General features: G+C 35.0%; 2 protein-coding genes across 2 annotated transcripts in view; both read left to right on the top strand.

The window, feature by feature from the left end:
* Positions 1-3627: 3627 nt before the first annotated feature.
* Positions 3628-5243, top strand: LOC128182573 (PTB-containing, cubilin and LRP1-interacting protein-like). Its single transcript, XM_052851289.1, has one exon. It carries the CDS (start codon positions 4133-4135, stop codon positions 4919-4921), a length of 789 nt encoding a protein of 262 aa, XP_052707249.1. The 5' UTR covers positions 3628-4132; the 3' UTR covers positions 4922-5243.
* Positions 5244-10121: 4878 nt separating this feature from the next.
* The window catches only part of LOC128182295 (maltase-glucoamylase-like), a 34840-nt gene continuing 24531 nt past the window's right edge, over positions 10122-20430 (top strand). The window contains exons 1-23 of the mRNA XM_052850878.1: positions 10122-10750; positions 12450-12648; positions 12747-12901; positions 13335-13506; positions 13618-13711; positions 13792-13910; positions 14044-14169; positions 14317-14448; positions 14561-14695; positions 15036-15158; positions 15418-15502; positions 15586-15718; positions 16178-16314; positions 16661-16695; positions 16792-16926; positions 17173-17321; positions 17742-17826; positions 18303-18359; positions 18616-18743; positions 18954-19042; positions 19224-19273; positions 19368-19526; positions 19656-19715. Coding sequence (XP_052706838.1) covers positions 10440-10750; positions 12450-12648; positions 12747-12901; positions 13335-13506; positions 13618-13711; positions 13792-13910; positions 14044-14169; positions 14317-14448; positions 14561-14695; positions 15036-15158; positions 15418-15502; positions 15586-15718; positions 16178-16314; positions 16661-16695; positions 16792-16926; positions 17173-17321; positions 17742-17826; positions 18303-18359; positions 18616-18743; positions 18954-19042; positions 19224-19273; positions 19368-19526; positions 19656-19715 — 2868 coding nt within the window. The 5' untranslated portion in view covers positions 10122-10439. The remainder of the gene's footprint in view (positions 10751-12449; positions 12649-12746; positions 12902-13334; positions 13507-13617; positions 13712-13791; positions 13911-14043; positions 14170-14316; positions 14449-14560; positions 14696-15035; positions 15159-15417; positions 15503-15585; positions 15719-16177; positions 16315-16660; positions 16696-16791; positions 16927-17172; positions 17322-17741; positions 17827-18302; positions 18360-18615; positions 18744-18953; positions 19043-19223; positions 19274-19367; positions 19527-19655; positions 19716-20430) is intronic.

Genomic DNA, 20430 nt, shown 5'->3' with positions numbered 1-20430 from the left:
CATTTCATAAAGTTTATCGATTGTTTAAAGTGGAGAAAACTAAGCAAATAGTCTTTATTGTCTATATCAGTAAGTTGCAAAGAAGGAACAGCCAATTCCTCCATATATGAATAATATATTCCGGGGCTGCAACTATTTGTAATTCTGACTTCGTTCTGTGCAGTGTGGCCAGCCAGGCAGAATCAACCTAAGAAGCATGAAATTGACAATGTACTACAAATTATATCTTTACATCACTGTAGTTGTCAAGTTATAAAAATGCCAATAGCGGGTGCTCATTTGATTCTGGTTATATAGGCACAACATATAGGTAGTCAAATTATGTTGATTTCTCTTCGCCTATGACCGAAAATCTGGTGTTGATACAACGGTATGAAATCAACGTTGAGAAAAAAAAATTTTTTCTAACTTTCGATCTCTCGAACTCTTGATCACTCGAAGATGGTCCTCTGAATTTCGAATTATCAAGAGCTGTAGTTTAATCTGATTTATTTCAAAACAAAATAAACCACCATCTTATTTTACAATACCATGCACTTTGTTTCAAACTATACTTACCTACGCCGTATGGAAGGAATTGCTATTATCATGGTGGATGGGCATATCTACATGTCTTTTTTTCTTCTTTTTTTGGAGGTGCATATGTTGACAGTGTGCTATCTTATTTCCAAATATTTATCTTTTCCAGTGTCTTTATGATAATACTACGAATCAATTTGTAATGTATAGTCCAATACATTACATCAATGACTACTTTAATATTTAATCGTTAAATTGCTGAAGTTTTTTATGAATATAAATGATAAGGATTCATTCTATGAATATTTTGAGGTGATCAAATATAGTCAGGTGTGATAAAATCTATCATAAAGCCTTTAATTGTTTTTTGAATTTGATCATCCCGACCATATTTGATCACCTATACTAAAAGAATAATTCCTTATTCCTGAAACCATACTGAAGTATACATGCACATGATCACTGTTTATTGTAATAATATGTATCTGTATATATCATATGTACCATTTGGTCACTGCGGTGTATTATATTAAACATGCATTAAAATACGCTGATTAAAATTAATAAAATCTAGAATCAAATATTGTAGTATTCAAGAAGGAAAAATCAAGGATAAAACTAAAAGATCAAAGCTTAGGTACAGAAAACAAAGTTTTTAATGATCCATACCACTACGTGTACTAACGATTCCATTTTTATCCATTGATCACGTACTAGTACTTCTGAATGTAAGGTATCGACTATCAAAGCCTTATCAGCAGAAAGGACGGCCTTACAACCAGTGTGTATAAATGTAATGAGATGTTGACATGCGCGTTATCAGAGCTAAGTATAACTGTGTGGTGAATAAGGAGATATTTGGACACCCGACCCACCCCAACACCAATAACAGAAACATTCTGTCCCACTGTCCTTTTTGACATCACTTTTTGGTTTTCAGTAAAACTCGTGTGCTCAAACTAGAATCATACACCAGTTAACAGTTTATCATCATAGATTCGAAGTTTCATTATGTGAAGAGAAAATTCTTCATTCCATCTTATCTCGTAACACACTTTAAAAATTATACATATACACGAAAACCATAATTACACATTTATACAAATAAGTTATATAGCTCTTCTAGAATTTCGATTATAATTCTAAATCTTGATAAGAAATAATTTATTCCCATACATGTAAATTACTTCACAAAAACCGAGACTCCAATATTAGCCCGAGGGCTGATACAGGGTGTGATATGGAAAAGGGTATTTATTATTATATTTATTACATACTTAGCAATAAAATTTTTAGAAAGCATCAATTTAAACAAATTGATTTTGAATTTTATTTGAAAATAAAAAAATTTAATAGTCTGTACATGTATTGATTAAGAATATGAGATCTTATTGTTTTACCAAACATGCATCTACAGAACCTGTATTTCCTCGTGTTTTAAAATTAACTGCCCGGGCCCCAAAACTGCAGTTTTCAATTGCATTCAATTTGATGTGATACGTATCCGTATCAACCCTAGGGCTGATAACCTGTATCAGCCCCGGAGACCGATATGAGTTTTGTGATGTCATCTGTATCACATATGAAATAAACATGTATTTACATATATTACTAAGTATGTGATAAATTGTATTGTTAAACGTTCATGTTATATACTAAAATCTGATTGGTTAAGACGCAGTTCATAATCCGTTCTATTAACCTCAGCGTTAGCAACGCACTTAGCAACGGGTTACATTGCAAATTGTTAAATGCTCGAAAATCATGCGCGTACGGTTCGCCTTAGAATTCACGTTATTCCTATCTAAAAGCAGTGATGTTTTCTTTAAAATTAAGACATTCAGTATAACAAAATAAATAGTGCCTGTTTGGGAGGATAACAGTTGAAATTGACACCCCTTGAAAACCATTGTCAACCTCCGCTTCGCGTCGGTTGACAATGGTTTTCTCGGGGTGTCAATTTCAACTGTTATCCTCCCAAACAGGCACTATTTATATATTGTTATACTTTCATGTTAAATACTGAAATCTGATTGGTTAAGACGCAGTTAATAATATTTACTATTACCCTCAGCGTTAGCAACGCACTTGGCAACGGGTAACATTAAAAAATGTTACATGCGCGAAAATCATGCTTGTACGGTTCGCCGTAGAATTCACGTTATTCCTATGTAAAAGCAGTTAAGTTTTCTTTAAAATTAAGACATTCAGTATAACAAAATAAAACGTGCCTGTTTGGGAGGATAACAGTTGAAATTGACACCCCTCGAAAACCATTGTCAACCTCCGCTTTGCGTCGGTTGACAATGGTTTTCTCGGGGTGTCAATTTCAACTGTTACCCTCCCAAACAGGCACTATTTATATAATAACGTGATGCCATCTATTTGATATCACCTTTCATTCAGCAATGTTACCTTTTGAATAGATGATGTCACTAATTCAGCTATCGATTTGGTGATATGGTAAACTACGTAGAAGCTTTTAATAGACGTTAACTCCAGGAAAGTTTCAACGTAACGCTTTAACTGACCTTTAGCCAAACTCTGCTCATATCACAGCCTCATACATATTACACAATACTGAGAATCGTGAAATCAAAATATTCCAAACATGTGCAATTTTTTTTGTCAACAACATAATCCATCAACAATTCTAAACTCTAATTGCGCAATGTCTCTGCAAGTTTCTGTTTAAGATTATCTCTTTGAAAAATTGTCAAATTAAGATAAAACAAAATTCTAAAATTCCATTAAAACCTTTACGAGAGCTACTCGTCAACTGTAAATATATATACAGTATGTACATGTTAATATACGTATGCCGTACATATGTATATAGACATGGAACTGACACATACGATGTAGCACCTTTTTCATTGTACATTACAAAATGAATTGTTTCCACTCTCATAATTTCGTGAGTGATTACATAGTTAAAAAAAACCGACAAAGGTAAGTTGGTAGTGTCTGTTATTGAAGAGTATACAGTGGGATAGGAGACTTCAAGTAAATGATTTTACAACAGTCAAAGGCAAGGATATAGTCTACCTTGGTCCCCGATTTGTCCGAAGTTAAATACTTTGATCTGCCGAGGACTACTGAACGATCCTTGGCTTTAGATAGTGTAATTGGCTATTTGTGAAATGACAATCTGAAAGACAGCTTCTTCAAGAATGATAATGGCGTCAGTCTCACCTAAGTTTTTATAACAAACTTTCACTAATTATACAATAACAAATTCAAAATTACGACAAGAGGGCGTGGTTTCTTGGGGTCTCTTGTGGACAGAAGGCAACGGCAATAATTTCCAGCGGAATACAAATGGTCCGTTTGCGGATAAATGCCGTTATCTTATCTAACAGCAGTTATTGAAAACTTTCAACCGTGTTCAAACATGCAAATTATCTTTTCACGTCACTGAGAGGAAAGCTATTGGGCGATCCCGCCTTTTGATATATGGTGCTTCAATTTTACAAACACGGGACGAGACACACGGTGCAAGTGGCTTTACAGTGGATAAGGAAGGTGACATCAAACCATCATGGCGGTGCAGGATCACTGTTTGGGAAGACATTAAGAATATATTGAATGTGTAGTGTATTGATCATAAACAATGTGGAGTGCTACCAAAGTTCGAGCCCGAATCACAGAAACTGACCCCGTTTTCAAAGCCAGGTACATAGGATGTGCGGAGACATTTGTTGCTAGTGGCCAGGGATGTACCACTGGACCAGTGCAGAAACTCTGGGACAATGCCGGAAGTGAGAGAGAACTGAAAAAGGTAACCATTACAATTAATACCAATGGTATAACAATGAAGGAATCAGAGAAGAAAAAGGACCAAGGCAAGTTTTATCCTATCGAGAATATTTCATTTTGTAATGCCGATGTGGCTGTGAATGAGAGGATATTTTGCTGGATTTGCAAGGCGGCCGATTCTCCTTCTCTGCAAGTGTACGCCGTGATCTGTAGTACCAAGGAGGAGGCCAAATCTATGTCCCTCGTCATGTCCAGGGCCTTCCAGATCGCATACAAAGAATGGAAGACGATGAAGAACCGAGAGGAAAGGGAAAGCAAAAAAGTCAAGACAAAGAACCAAACTCAGAAAGGACAACCAATTTCTCTCAAAGATTCGGCGTCGCAGGCGGATTCGGATTCCGTGCATAGCAGCGAGTCCGGATCAGCGCCGGATTCACAGAAGTTGTGTAGGCGTGATTCTGGATGTCAAACAGAGACAGACGACTTGTCCAATGGACTAAACAGTTCTCTAAAGATCAAAGACTCAAGTCTGGACACAGTATCAGAGAACAAAATCAGTAATAAAAACCCTGTAAAAACGGAAGTTGGAACGGTTCCTGAAGGGACTGATGTGCAATCGGCGGAACCGGAAGTGCTATATTAACATCATGATATTACTAACAACAGTAATTCTAGTCTAAATCTGTGATATTTTAATATTTCATGCACTGGATCCAGTTTTTATTGAATTGTTATTTCGGTCCATAAAAAGACTGATAATATTAAGACGTAGAGAGTTTATGCACCGAGATCGGCTTTGAATATATAGATATTATGATTTATCTTAAGAACTTTTAATGATTGCACTTTGTACATGTGTACATGTATGCCAAATGTAGAATTAAGACGCGTCTGGTGATTGGTTTGTACAATAATTTGAAACCATTACTTAACAATAGCATAAAGCGATAAAAAATGTTGATGTATTACTGTGTTTGCCCTCTCCGTACATCAAAAAAACAAGGAGCAAATTTATGGGCTGTGTGAGTTTGTGTAAACCTCTTCAAAAATTTATGACTAAAACTATCGCTCTTCTCCTTCCTAATTGTAGTTCAAATAAAAACGTTAAAATTGCATCCCCATAAATTCTCCTCGTCTGAAAGGCAATTTTCAGTAATTGACCACACTTTAGAGTTGTCATAGGGAACCTGACTTTTTTTTTTACTAAATGATAGGCATACTTAGTATCTTTCTACATATTGTTCAAAGAAAACTGTTAAAAGGAACCTGGTAAAGTCCATACTCTCTCAAGATAAAAATCAAACAATGGCATGTTATGTTTCATAAATATTCATAAATCTATATGTGTCACTGTTTGAAGAAAGACATTGCTTTATATGGTTGATGGGATTACGGCGAACCTTGGAATGTATCCCAGGGCCCATGTATAAATATGTAACAAAAGGACAAAATGTTTAATAGGTTATCTGAAACAGTTAACCAGAAAAATAACTGAGTAAACACTGCGTTTTGTAAGTTTACATGAGTATCATTAAATGGACGTCTTGTCGATTGCGGCCATAGAAACATCGAGCCCTCGTAAATCCTTCCCACACGTTCGGCCTTTGAAGCAATTATACGACCTGGATAAAATGAATACGAAATGATTAGAATATCAATCACTGCAAGGTTGTTTGTTGAATGTAGTCAATATCCCTGTTTTCTGTTTACTCTTATGATACACATGTACATGTATATTGATAATCTTGGTAGACATAAAGAAGTGTTCCGATTGTTCCAATAACGAAGTGTTCCGATTGTTCCAATAACGAAGTGTTCCGATTGCCCCAATAACGAAGTGTTCCGATTGTCCCAATAACGAAGTGTTCCGATTGTCTAACTTACAAAGTGTTCCGATTGTCTAAGAAATGAAGTGATACAATTGTCTAAATAACGAAGTGTTCCGATTGTCTAAATAACGAAGTGTTCCAATTGTCCCAATAACGAAGTGTTCCGATTGTCCCAATAACGAAGTGTTCCGATAGTCCCAATAACGAAGTGTTCTGATTGTCCCAATAACGAAATGTTCCGATTGTCCCTCTAACGAAGTTCCGATTGTCCCAATAACGCTGTATTTCGATATTCCCAATTACGAAGTGTTCCGATTGTCCCAATTACAAAGTGTTCCTATTGTCCCAATAACGAAGTGATCCGATCGTCCCAAAAACGAAGTGTTCCGATTGTTCTAATAACGAAGTGTTCCGATTGTCTAATTACAAAGTGTTCCGATTGTCCAATAACGATGTGTTCCGATTGTACCAACAGCGAAGTGTTCTGATTGTCCCAATAACGATGTGTTCTGATTGTCCAAATAATGAAGTGATTTAGCTTCAAACTACAAAATTCTATAAATTCAAAACTACAAAAATATTCATAAATACTCAACCACAATTTTCATTAATATTTAATCAACTTGTTTTTCATTATTTTAATCTTGCATATATTCTTAATTATGCAAAACTACGACAACCAGAGAAAAATTCGCCAGTGTTTCATGAAGTTGCATATTAAGATAAAAACCGTAAAGGGAACGTCTCTCTCATATGATTTATTCTTTCAGTCCATGATAAAGCTTTCGAGTGACAGAAGTTACTAGTTTTCAAAACTATTTTTACCTCTACAATTCAATAGTACGTATAGGAAGTCGAAAGGGGGCATCACCTATTGCTAGAACATTGCTTAACGTGAGACGAATATATTTAGTAAAAATAGGTTATCTTTGAATCTATAATGTTTTTCCTCCTTCACAATTGTATAAATAATGCAGAAAAGTAAACCCAGGCACAGTAACAAGTATTGGCTGATGTTAATAATGAATAAATTATTGTAAACATAATTATATACTGTATTAGAACGTTTTTTGTGTGCAAACGGAGACGTGTTTTTGGTTAACATTTAAGAGGGCTAGGTGGACGTTGTCATTTTAAGACTATATGTATCTCCTTGAGAGTAAAAACTCTGTACATAAAGATACAGGAAGCTATTCTAACTTAAGATAAAATAGATTTTATTCTTCACCAAACATTTATGTTATAGCTAAAAAAAACACGCATAAATATCTAAAGTAAATCTGATGAGTAATTCGATGACCACCTAACCTGAAGGGATATTTTCATATTATTCAGGGACAACTAAGTCACTCTGTATAAACAATGCTCAGCATATCTTCTTGACAAAGAGAGATAGAGAGAGAGAGAGAGAGAGAGAGAGAGAGAGAGAGAGAGAGAGAGAGAGAGAGAGAGAGGGTAGGTGGGTGGGTTTGGATTGTAAAGTAATGTTAACATTTTCCATGAACTGCATGGTTTCAGGTGTTACGTAAAACGTACCAAAAATAAGCTGATTGTGTAAGTTATAATGTAGATGTATCGTTATAAATTTGAAATCGTTTAACCATTTTGTTCCTTCCCTGATAAAACCTGATTCAAATCTTGTGCATTTCAAAGCATCCAAAACAAAATAATCTGCAGCACCAACACCACCCTCCCGTATACACAGCGCGTCCCACTTTTAAGGATATAGTGTACTTTAGTGAAAACCTCCTTTAGAACCAACCGACGTTGCTAAAACAGCACTGCAAATTCTACACAAAAAGCGCAGAATGTGTAAACTGGAATAAAACTGTCGGTAAAAAATAAGTGATTGGTACTTAATTGTGTATCCTTTTTTTATTTTATTTTATCCCATGTTGCTCTTGGTTCGTCCCTCCGTCTATCCATTAGTCTATTCGTCCGTCCGTCGGTCTATTGCATACTCTAGTATCTTGCATAAATGCCTGGTAAGGTACTCTAATTCTAAGCGAGAAAGCTTGTCAAGGTAGTAGTATCAAGGTCAAGGTAGTAGTAAATCAATAACAAATTCTTTGAAAAATTTAGGAACATGCGTCTGACCTTAAAGGGACTTGGACATGATTTGACTCAAAATTTTCAAATTCTATTTTTCCATTTTCAATGTTAATAATGGTAAATATGGAAGTTTATAATGCTATGTCAAATTTGAAAGTCAAATATCAAGTTATAAGCAAGATACAGAGTTCACAGAGTTTTTGTTTTGTAAATAAAGCTCGAATATTGTCATTTTTGGGAGTTGATTTAAATCAACTCTCCTATGCAGTTACTCAGACAAACCGAAAGTGAAACAGTGTTTGGACCTCAGCACAAATCATTGCTGCTGACAAGACTTAGTTCTTGAAAATAATTGATAAATTCGATGTTATGTATGCTAAAGCATTGTTTTTCAAGGAAACTTATTTATAAATACCTTGAAAATAGTCAGATTTTAAATGGTACGAACAATTTAAATATTTTTTGTAGTCGTATGTATTCCTACGCCAGAGTTCAATATGGTCTCGTTCAACTCGATGCTCGGCTGTCTCCGTAAATCCTTGTCGGAGATTTACGGTGTCAGCCGAGCGTTTGGTTGAACGAGACTAGAGTTCAATATTGCTTGGATCCATGCAATTTCGAGAAATATTTCTATTACTGATACATAGTTTGACATTCTTGTCGAAAAAGTCGAGAAATCCATATTATAAAAATGTGCGTAATTCAAATTAGAAACTACATGTACTTGTCATGCAAAATAACACATCAGTGATTTTAAAATAAATAAACATCGACAAAATCAACTCCCATCAATTCTTCAGTACTTTGATTACATATGTGTTGTATTGGTGTAAGTTTTAATCAACTGAATCTTTCTTTTGTTGGTAGTTGTATTTATGAAGAAATTGAAATTAGTTTAAATTGATTTTCACATGTCATTTTGTCTAAGAAATGGCAATTCTCTACATAACATTTTTTGTAAACAGTACAACTATAAGACCCGAGCTTTGTTTACATAATAATCAATTTGTACCTCTGTATCTCTATTGTAACTTGACTTTAACATTCCATATTTTCTTAAATCATTTAAAAATGCACCAGTAAACCATTTTATACATAAAAATTGAAAATAAAATTCTTCTCAAATCGTGTCCAAGTCCCTTTAAGTTAGCATATTTCACTGTGTAAATATAGTTTCTGTGAAGGTTTTGAACAAATGTAATGACAGCTCTTCATAAAATATACATACTGGTATCATTTATCTATTACAATTAAAATCATGGCATAGAAAAACATTAAGCTAGAGTGATATATAAGAACTACGTAGATTTATTAGGATCAGAATGAATTTTGAATGGTTATAGCATACAATGATTTGCCATTGCCATAAATAATTTATATAAACAGAATACAAAATCGCATTTTATTTTGAAATGCGCAATTCATTGGTTTGCAGACAATTTACGTCAATAATCATATTTCAGTAAAAACATTTAATAAAAATTCCCGTAAATCACTTACTAATATGTTTGTTAAGTACTGGTATTTCATCTAAAAATGTTAAATGTTAATACTTTTATGTTGGATTAATTGCTTAATTAGCTTATCTTCTTTAGATACTGCGTCATTCAAATGCTACTCGTATATATATACTGCTAGTATGTATACATAGATATATCTGTCTTCCATTCCTTTGAATTTCCTCGGCACGAAACATGACATTTGTGTTTTTTATACAAATGACCTCGGTTTCGGTATACCACTTAGCACAAACTTCAGGCCCTGTGATTTCAAAAGATAAATAACCCAGTGTTTTGTTTAGTTTCTCTATCAGTGCAATACATGTCCTATATGTAGAACGCATTTCGAGCATAGTGCTCAACTTTATAACTACCCTGAGTATATAGTTAATACATACAGTATTAAATTTACTGTATTACTAACGCAAACTTCGTTTTGCAATGTCCAGAATGAGAGCTCGTGGTCAGCATTCTATCTGTTCTGTATCTGTGACTGTCTTGAGATCGACAATGCTTTATTTTAGCATGGTAGTTTACAATTATCAAGTAGAAAATTCCATGATCGTTGCGATTTTCTATGACAAGATCATGCGTTCTGTGTAAACATGTACAGAGCGACTAAGAGAGGTGACGACGGCCGTCCAAAGTGTGCGTGGAATATATAGAAATGCAACATGATCAGCACTTTTTGAGCTTAATATAGTATGTGATTCAGGAAGGACTTCTTTGAGGTACTGCGTAATTTCTATTTTTTTATTACCCACACCTGTGAATTATCAAAATGGCAACCCAAAATAACTGGGGACGACATACTTTTTTCATGTGCGTCTTATTTTTGATGGCGGCTGCGGCTATTGCAATGTCGGCCATCGTTTTACATCGCATGCTCAATGATGACGATAGCGATGATTCTCCAACGTCAGCGGGGACTGGTAGACCGGTGTCAGGGGCAGAGGTAGGGAACCCACCAACGACGCCCACAAGATCCACTCCTCTTCCAGACTCACGGCAGGGGGCGGTGGTTGACTGCCTACCAAGGAACCTTAGAGAACCCAGGCAGGACGTCACTCGGGGGGAATGCGAGAGAAGACAGTGAGTATACTAGTACTTTGTAGTCTACTGAGGGGCGTCTGTTGTGAGTCTGCTGTACCGACATATAACTGTCTTCACGCATATAGCATCTAATCTGCAATATTGATGTTAATCAAGTAAACACATCCCATTTCACACACCTGTTCACCTTTTAAAGTCGACCCAGAAAAACACATCTTTGTTGTGTATAGTAAAATGAGGTTTCGTGTGACATTACAAGCTTAAGGACACTTAAATCTGCTTTGTTGCAATGTAGAAGAAATTATTATTTTTAAATCTAGATATGCAGTTTTTGCATATACTTTGGGGATTAATGCAAGTAAACAAACTCTGCGATATATAAATAACAGATGAACATTCTGTATTCTCAGAAAAGTACAAAAAATAAAAATGACAACCAGTATTGAAATGTTCTGTTGACTTAGAGATAAGCTTGTAGTTATACTAGACTAATGATCTACATACCAACGCTGATATCTGCTGTCACTGGGGACACTCGTCCATACCTCCACGTTTAAATTAGCGCTATCTTTTATAACCAGTGCTGTTCTAATGAAATAAAAAAAAATCAGCCCCTCACCCTCTTCTTAAAAACCCACACCCAAAACAAACAACCCCTTCTCCCTACCCACCCACTGGGTGCCATTTGGTTAAGCCTTCACCCCATTGCAAACTTGTATTGAACATGATAACGAAAAAAGGTTATCATGGTTATGTGATATTCTCTACGTGAGATATTGACATTTTTTAAAATGAAAAATCAAAATGTCAGTCTGCTTCAAAAACACGAAAACCGATTATTAGTCATCAGCAACTGTCTTAAAGCTTTTTGATTGTCATCTGTTTTCAAATCAATTTTATTTTATTTTATTTTTTTTGGGGGGGGGGGATTCCCAAAACATAAAAAAATATAAGGTATCACCGCGGTCTTTAAAGGGTTAAATCATATTTCAAGGAAAGGAGTTTCAAAGATCCTTTCAATAAAATGATATTTTGAGCTAACCAACTTTGAGGGGATATTTTATTTTTGGCGGTTGGCTTTAAGAAATAAAGACTCATTCTTTGAGTATCATGGGGTGATCAAAAATGGTCGGAAGTCATCAAATCTTATAAAGCCAAAAACGGTCCTAGGTGATCATATCCAATAAAGCCCGGAGGGCTTTATGATAGATTTTACGACGCCCACCTCATTATACTACTATTCAAAGAATGATTCCCTATTATTTATATTTGCCAAATTTTCAGCAGTTGTGCGATTAAATTTTATAAAATAGTCACTGATGATCTAAATTGGCCTATGCATTACAGAATCGATTCGTAGTTTTATCTCACACAAAGACACTGGAAAATGTAAATACTAGTATATAAAGTTAAATTGCAAGACAGCTTTATCACGATTCTAGATTATTTTTTTTCTCAGTATTAAGCATCTACTTTTAAAGGTTACACTGCTGAACTTTTAAAGGTGCAAAAAAAAAAAAGGCTTAAACAAGAATTTGATAAAAAAAGAACTATGAGAACTGGATCTCGTTGTTTGAGTTGGGGTTGACCAATTGATAATTCAGTTCCTTTTAAAGTGTTTAAGCATTAAGAATGGAAAAATGAATTTAGGAAAGTCGTGACCGTACTTTATCGTAAATTGCCTATGCAATAACACAATATATAACTATGCACTCTGACTTTTTATGTAATTTTTTAGATGTATATGGAGAATAGCAGCAAACAGCCGTGCTCCCAAATGTGTTTTTCCGGATACAGTGGGTTACAAATTTCAAACAGGAAACACCAACCATCTAAAAATATCCAGGACCGGCCCCGAGGAAGTGTACGGAATGAGGGTACACCCGGAAGTTGACGTAACGGTGGAAGACTACGGGGACAACGCACTAAGAATCTATGTATGTTCGTTCATATAACCATATATGTCGATTCAAAATGTCGCAAGCATCCATTTATATTTTTACATTTTTGTATTTAAAAATCTTTTCTTCATAAGTTCCGTCCCAGTAATACTCAACCTTTTGAAATCCCAGAGGAGGCTCTGAAAATCAACCGACCAGCTCCAGCAACAGATAAGCAATACAGGGTGGAGGTGGTTAAGACTCCCACATTTGGCATCAAAGTCACCAGAAACAGCACAGGGTCCGTGGTGTAAGTATATTATCATGAGTTCGCGGGCTCATCAGTAGGAATAAGCCGTTCTGTGCGGCGATTCTTAAACAGGAAAATGAAACTAAAACTTTGGACGATAGCATTAAACAACGTGTAATTTAAGAAATACTAGCTGTTGACTTTTGAAACTTGCTTTGGAATCGGCGACGTCTCAATGCCGTAAACATGGACATTAATTATGTTAATTCCCGAATAACACAATTCATACGCAAGGGATTTATTTTGTCATTGTAATCTAGTCTCCACGCAAAACAATTTAAATCAGTAACGATTGAATTTCTTTTTTGCGCAAATACTTACTTCTTGTGTACAGGTATACATATATTCTTAAAATGAAGTTAAACAATTTATAATCATCCCCCACGGTTCAATGATTTACACTTCTGACCTGGTTGTTGTTTTGTTTTGGAAGCTTTGACAGCAGTTTGCCGGGACTGACGTTCTCTGACCAGTTCCTGCAGATCAGCACCCGCCTCCCCACAGACAATGTTTACGGGTTTGGAGAGCACAACCACAGGCGCTACCGACATGACATGAACTGGAAGACGTGGACGATCTTCACTCGGGACATGGCTCCAGTGGATGTAAATTGTGGTTGCTTTCGTTGATATTTGTTGTCACTGGTGATCACTTTGCGTTGTTGTGTTGTTTCGTTCTATAATATTACGTTATTATATTTCATAATTTAAATTCAGGAATGGAACTTGTACGGAGCACATCCAGTTTATATGAACCTAGAGAAAAAGGGAAAAGCGAACATGGTTTTTCTGAAGAATAGCAATGCAATGGGTAAGCCTACCTAAAGGTATAAAATGTATGAATACAACATTTCACCACAAGTGGGTTAATGTCTCCTCTTTGCCTTATAGAGGTGACCCTGCAGCCGTCCCCATACCCCGCCATTACCTACAGAACAATAGGAGGGGTTCTAGATTTCTACGTGTTCCTGGGGGAGAACCCTAACCACGCCCTCCAGCAGTACATACACGTAATCAAGACTAAGATATCCCATACCTTTGCTTGTTAAGACTAAAATGTGGTATTCTTCTATATATGGATAATGAAATCAATCAGCAACCTTAGTATTGCATCATTTAAGTGGATTTGTTTTGTATATTCAGGCTATAGGGCACCCTGCTATGCCACCATACTGGACTCTAGGATTCCATCTTTTACGATGGGGATATGAAACATTGGATCGAATGAAAATAATCCATGAAAGGAATGTTAATGCAGGAATACCATTTGTAAGCAAAACCTCAGTTTTTACCAAAAAAATATTAGTTCACATTAAAACCAACTATGATATGAAGTAATGATGAGACGGTTCATTAAATATGAGCGTTAGAAAGCTATTTGCAGATAATCTTACAGTTAATTGTTCTTCAATTTAGGATGCACAATGGGGAGATATTGACTACATGTACAAGAAGTTTGATTACACCGTGGACAAAAGTACCTTTAAGGAATTACCCGAGTTTGTCGACCAGGTCCATAAAGAAGGAAAGAAGTTTGTGGTCATTGTGGTAAGAATGCTTAAGAGAGAGAGAGAGAGAGAGAGAGAGAGAGAGAGAGAGAGAGAGAGAGAGAGAGAGAGAGAGAGATTTGATATCCAAACTGATGTGAATTCAACTTCAGGATTGCGGCATTGGTTCAAGAGAAGATCTTTACTCTGAGGCAAAAAACAACAGTGCAGGGTACAGGATGTATGAGGATGGGCTTGAAATGGACGTTTTTGTGAAAAATTCCAGCGGACAAGTGCTAGTAGGAAAGGTAGAAGACTAGACCTTGTAATCATATTTGCTTATAACCAGTCCTTGTATTTACCATGTACACTGTTATATACGTGTGACGTATGCTAGTATACATTGGAACTAGCTCTAAGACTATAGTGCTCAAACTGTAATTCAATATAATACAAATCATTTGCATTTAATGGTGTGTTTTAACCTTATCTAACACTTAGAATTATGTGAGATTTAGCTGTGAATAATTCTTTTCTGCATGCTATATTTTTATTGTTGGTCCAGTAAATACTAAAAAATTATACAGACCATGCCCTGCTGTATGTATTTTCAGTACATGTATTAGTACATCTTATGATTCTGCCTAGGTGTGGCCAGAGGAGTCAGTTTTCCCAGACTTTACAAATATCGAGAACGCGACCAAATTCTGGAAAAAATGGATCCAGTATTTCAACGACACAGAGAGGGTTCACATTGACGGGTTGTGGATCGTAAGTACATCACCAAAATCCTTGATACCATTGAACGATGCACTTACTGTCTTACTTAGTAGCAAAATTACTTGTATAGATTATAGAACTAACGAGAATGTAGAATAAAATTGCACATACCACGAAAGAAATTCGCGTTAAACCTAAGATGCGATAAGTCTTCTATGAATTCATTGCTACAACGTTTGACATTCAATCGAATATTTTAATGTTTAATGTTATATTTTTGCATAAATTTCAATTTTATATCTATAAAAAGGACATGAATGAACCCGCCAACTTTGTCCAGGGGTCTGTTACCGGTTGCCCTGACAACCATTGGAACCACCCACCATTTATTCCACGTAAGATTGCATTTGAACGGTCCGTTTCTTAGTGTCTTTTTTTGTCTCTTTACTTCAAAATAATTATTTTCCCCGTTGGTCAGAAATATTTGAAGGGGACAGGGACAGTGGGAGCCTGTATTACAAGACGTTGTGTATGGACGGTGTACAACATTGGGGCAGTCATTATGACGTACACAGCCTGTATGGACATAGCGAGAGCATCGTCACTTACAAGTATGAAGTCTTTTTGGTCTGATCCATGGATTCCGTTCTATAAAGCAACTTTTTCATCTTTATAACATCTCTTAAGTAAAACAGAACGTCTCATAACGAAACAATAATGAATACTCAGACGAAAGTAATTATTTTAGTTGTCAATCAAATGCAAAAATTAACGATAGGGTAAGGAATTGGTAAGAAAACCTTGATATTACTAAGATGTACCAGTCCACCAAAAGCCGATTGATCCAAGTTGTCAACATTTTAATGTTTATAATGAGTGTATTTGCTAAAAATCAAAAGGAAAGGAACCGTAATCTATACATCTACTTCAGCATTACTGGTTCTTAAAGCAGTTTTGCAAAGAGTACAACTTTATTAGAAAACTTGCCATTTGGCAGTGTGTAGTGATCATAATTGTAAACATGGTCTCCTCGTGAACCATTTTAATCTCCAGTTCTATATTTTCCCCAGTGCTCTGGTTGAACTGAATCCTAACAAGCGGCCATTTGTGATGACGCGGTCATCTTTTGCCGGAACTTCCAAGTACGCCTTTAAATGGTTGGGAGACAATGGAAGCCAATGGAGACAGCTACACTGGTCCATAGTTGGTAAAACAGAATTTCCAATAAAAAGTATTTTTTCATGGAATACTTTTATTTCTTGTAAGATTTCCGGTCTGTTGCTATAAAAGATTTATTTAGCTGTTTACCTTACTTTACAAAAATTATTTCAATGAATAAATAATACTTTTTCCGCGCAAAGTTGTACTTTTTTTTCAATTTTTAAATCACCGTCAAACAGCGTTATATCTATATGCTTATAAATCATGAACTAAGTAGCGGCCAAGAACATATATATTGTATATAAATAAAGTTTTTCTGTATAAATATCGTCCAAACATTTTATTTCTATTCACGTACTATTCACCTACATGTTTTATTTTGTTTATTTCAGGTATGCTAGAATTTCAGCTGTTTGGGTTTCCTTTGGTAAGTACTATTCGACAATATACAGTAAATGTCTACTGTTTCAGTAATACTTTTCGATACGCATAAAAGGTGTTTTTAAATTTACTGATTTTTCAGATCGGGGCAGACATATGCGGGTTTTGGGCACAGGCGCAGTACGAGATGTGTCTGAGATGGTATCAGCTAGGAACCTTTTACCCTTTTGCTAGGAGCCACAATATATATAAAAACGATGGCGTGGAATATGCTAGGGTATATATTGTATTTTAAATTAAAAAAAAAACCCATGGAATTAGAATTTTAACAAATCAACTTCGCATGCATGCCTTCAAAAATGGTTTAAATTTTTGTACAATAGAAACTAAGGACGTGAAAAGTGTATTTCATATTGCTTTTACAAAAATTGTATTCCTTTATTATTTTGAATGCAACTTACAATTGTCAACAAAAGCGCTAATTATTAATAATTTTGATAACTAATGAATTCATTTACTCAAGGACCAAGACCCCACCGCCTGGAACTCGACTTTTACCGACATCGTACGTCGCTACATCCGGATCCGGTACAAATTCTTGCCTTATATGTACTCACAGTTCAAAGAGGCCCACATCAAGGCTACAATGGTACTCAGGTCTTTGATGTTTGAGTAAGTATAATTATATGTACTAAGGTTATTTAATGTCAGATGGTCCAAAGATGTTTCTCATATTTGGTTAAGTTTACATATATTTACAATTTCTTTATCATTTTTTGTTGAAACACATTCAAACTTCGAATTTATCAACAATCTGCAATATTTGACCAACAAATACACTGTATGTACACTGTATGTACACTGTATGTACATTGTATGTACACTGTATGTACATTGTATGTACATTGTATGTACACTGTATGTACACTGTATGTACACTGTATGTGCATTGTAAGTACATTGTATTTATATTGTATGTATATTGTACGTACATTGTATTTATATTGTATATACACTGTATGTGCATTGTAAGTACAATCTATGTACACTGTATGTACAGTAGTCAGTCTTACATTGTACCGTTTTGACTAGATTCCCAGAGGATGAGAATACTTGGTCCATAGACAGACAGTTTATGTTTGGTCCCTCACTGCTCATCTCTCCAGCACTGGACGAGGTCAGGACTAGTTTAGTTACTAGTATATTTATTGCGTCATATTTGAACAAGTATTTGTTGTAGATCATTTCATCAATTTGTATTTCAACCAGCATACCGATTTCAAAGTCCATTATCATTTCAACTATCTTTGATTACAAAATTTACATTCATATAATTGACGGAAGGACGTTTTAAGCATCGGCTATGATGAAAAGTCTTTGATTATTGATCCAACCCTAACCCTGCAAGTAAATAGGATGCACCGTTACAAAAGTCTAATTTACATGTTTGTCGAGTTTTACAAAAATATATATTGGTTAGTTAAAAATTCTTTGTTCCAACCCTAACCATGCAAATTTATAAGAAGCACAATTACAAACATCTATTTAAAATGTAAGTCGAATTTTACCAAAAAATATAATACTTTGTTAAAAATTCTTTGAATGCTTTTGGATAACTTAAAATAATATGCCACCTTGAACTATTTTTGTAAGGGCCAGACTGAAGTCACGGCATACTTTCCAAAAGGCAGATGGTTTGACTATTATGAGGTTGGTAACTTTCATTTATTTGGATAATTGGTTAAATTTCACGTTTACTCTGAGATGTTTTGGCACAAGAATCTTATTTAGAACATTGACATAGTGATTACGCGCTCGTAATTATAATTAAACTTATTGAAAAAAAACCAAAAAAACAAAATACAATTAAATTGAACTAATTTCTTGTAAAAATACATTTCATAACACAACCAAAATTAGAATATAATGTACTCATGCACTGTGTACTAAATGCACGTGACGTTAGGGCGAGGAGACAAGGTCATCAGACGGAAGATTTGTCACAATCCCCACCCCTCTGTCTTTCCTTCCATTTCACGCAAGGGGCGGATCCATCATACCATATCAAAATGTAGCCAACTCTACGCAATACAGGTAAACATGATTCTTGGATAAAATTCTTGATTTCTGAACCCTGAGAAAATATATATTTGGGCAACAGATTTTTATTTTGACAAGTTGAAAATTTTCTAAAATTCGAACTAGAAAGCAGCTACGAATGTAATTCTAAGGAATAATTATAATTTAGAAAAAAGAGAGAGATAGAAAAAATCGCGAGTTTATGATATTTTGTTTGAATACTAGCCGCCTGAACCCCATGGGTCTGTGGTGTGCCTTGGATGAAACTTACAGCGCCTCGGGCTCCCTGTATGTGGATGACGGGGAGAGCATAGGTATGCTTACGTGGTTACAACATGTCATTGTTATAGTTGGAACTTTGTTCAAACTTTATTTTCTTCAATTTATCCCCAAATTACTTCTTTAAACCGCAGTGATTTTTGTATCAAAGTCTAGAGAGATTTTCTATACCGAGATTGCTAATATTGTAAATATTGTGGGTTTTTTTCATTTCAGATTCTTATACAACTCGAAAATATCTTGAACTCAAGTTTGAACTAAAAGAGGTACCGTATGTAATTAAAAACGCATATTTGATACCGAAGTGAGATATATTGATAAACAGTGTCATGAAAGATAGTTTTCTTGTATGTGTTATAGGGAGAGCACCTGACGATATCCGTGGTCCATCAAGGATACACCCCTCCCGGGAATCTCTCATTCACCGTCATAGAGTTTAGCGGACTCCCCGGTCTACCAACGTCTCTCTCCATTGACGGACGGCGGATAGAAGCCAGGCATATACAGCTTAAACACAAAGTATGGAGAGAGAGAGAGAGAGAGAGAGAGAGAGAGAGAGAGAGAGAGAGAGAGAGCGCTTTTTTGTATTAAAATTATACTTGTATGAAAATTTGTTTTGATAACTATTACTTTCTTTTTTTATTTCAGATTGCACAACTTGTTGACATAAACTTGGATATAACGAAAAATCACACAGTGAATTGGATGGTATACAAATGAAGAAACAACTTTAAAAGTTAAATAAAAGATTTCTGATATATTGCTAGAGCTATTCATTAATATATCCCAATTTACACAAAAACCCTCATGCAAAGCATAGACACATATTTACAGAATTTCAAACAATTTTTCTGTTGCCAACATTACTTTGAAAATATAGATCTGATTTGTGAATGGTTGTACCGTACTCGTATTCTATTGCAAAGAACTAGGTATATGAGTGTGTTTTGTTTATTTGTACAAAATATTTTATTAGAAATTGTGATCAAACCATTTGTAATTAGGGAAAACAATTTTATGAAATAAAAATTATCTCTTTTTATAAATGAAAATACTTATGAGTTATGACGTAATCTCAAGTCGAAGACCACAATTTGTTTTAATATCCAATCTGCATTTTACCAAGAAAAAAAATTAAGCGCACACCATTGTATACATGTATCAGTTTATTTGAATTATTCATCTACTGCCGCTGGTATTGTTTGAAAGCTTTACATGTACATGAACATTTTTATATGTAGTGAAATAAACTGTTTTATAGTATATCCTCGTTTTGATTCACTATTCCCTAAAATATGGAAGGAGGTAATCCTAATCGGTAAGTAAAATGGAAATATGTTATCAATATAACCAGAAAGACTTGAGTATCTCACCCATCACATTTTGATTTCAATGTGCTCATGATCATTATATATTTAAAATG

Source organism: Crassostrea angulata, chromosome 4, assembly GCF_025612915.1.
Source record: "Crassostrea angulata isolate pt1a10 chromosome 4, ASM2561291v2, whole genome shotgun sequence".
In the NCBI taxonomy this organism is placed as follows: Eukaryota; Metazoa; Mollusca; class Bivalvia; order Ostreida; family Ostreidae; genus Magallana; species Magallana angulata.
The sequence above is the reverse complement of the archived record's forward strand: the minus strand, read 5'-3'. Positions and strand labels throughout refer to the sequence as shown.

What these genes read in the sequence shown, in the direction of transcription:
- LOC128182573 (XM_052851289.1), top strand. Translation starts at nt 4,133, where the DNA reads ATGTGGAGTGCTACCAAAGTTCGAGCCCGAATCACAGAAACTGACCCC.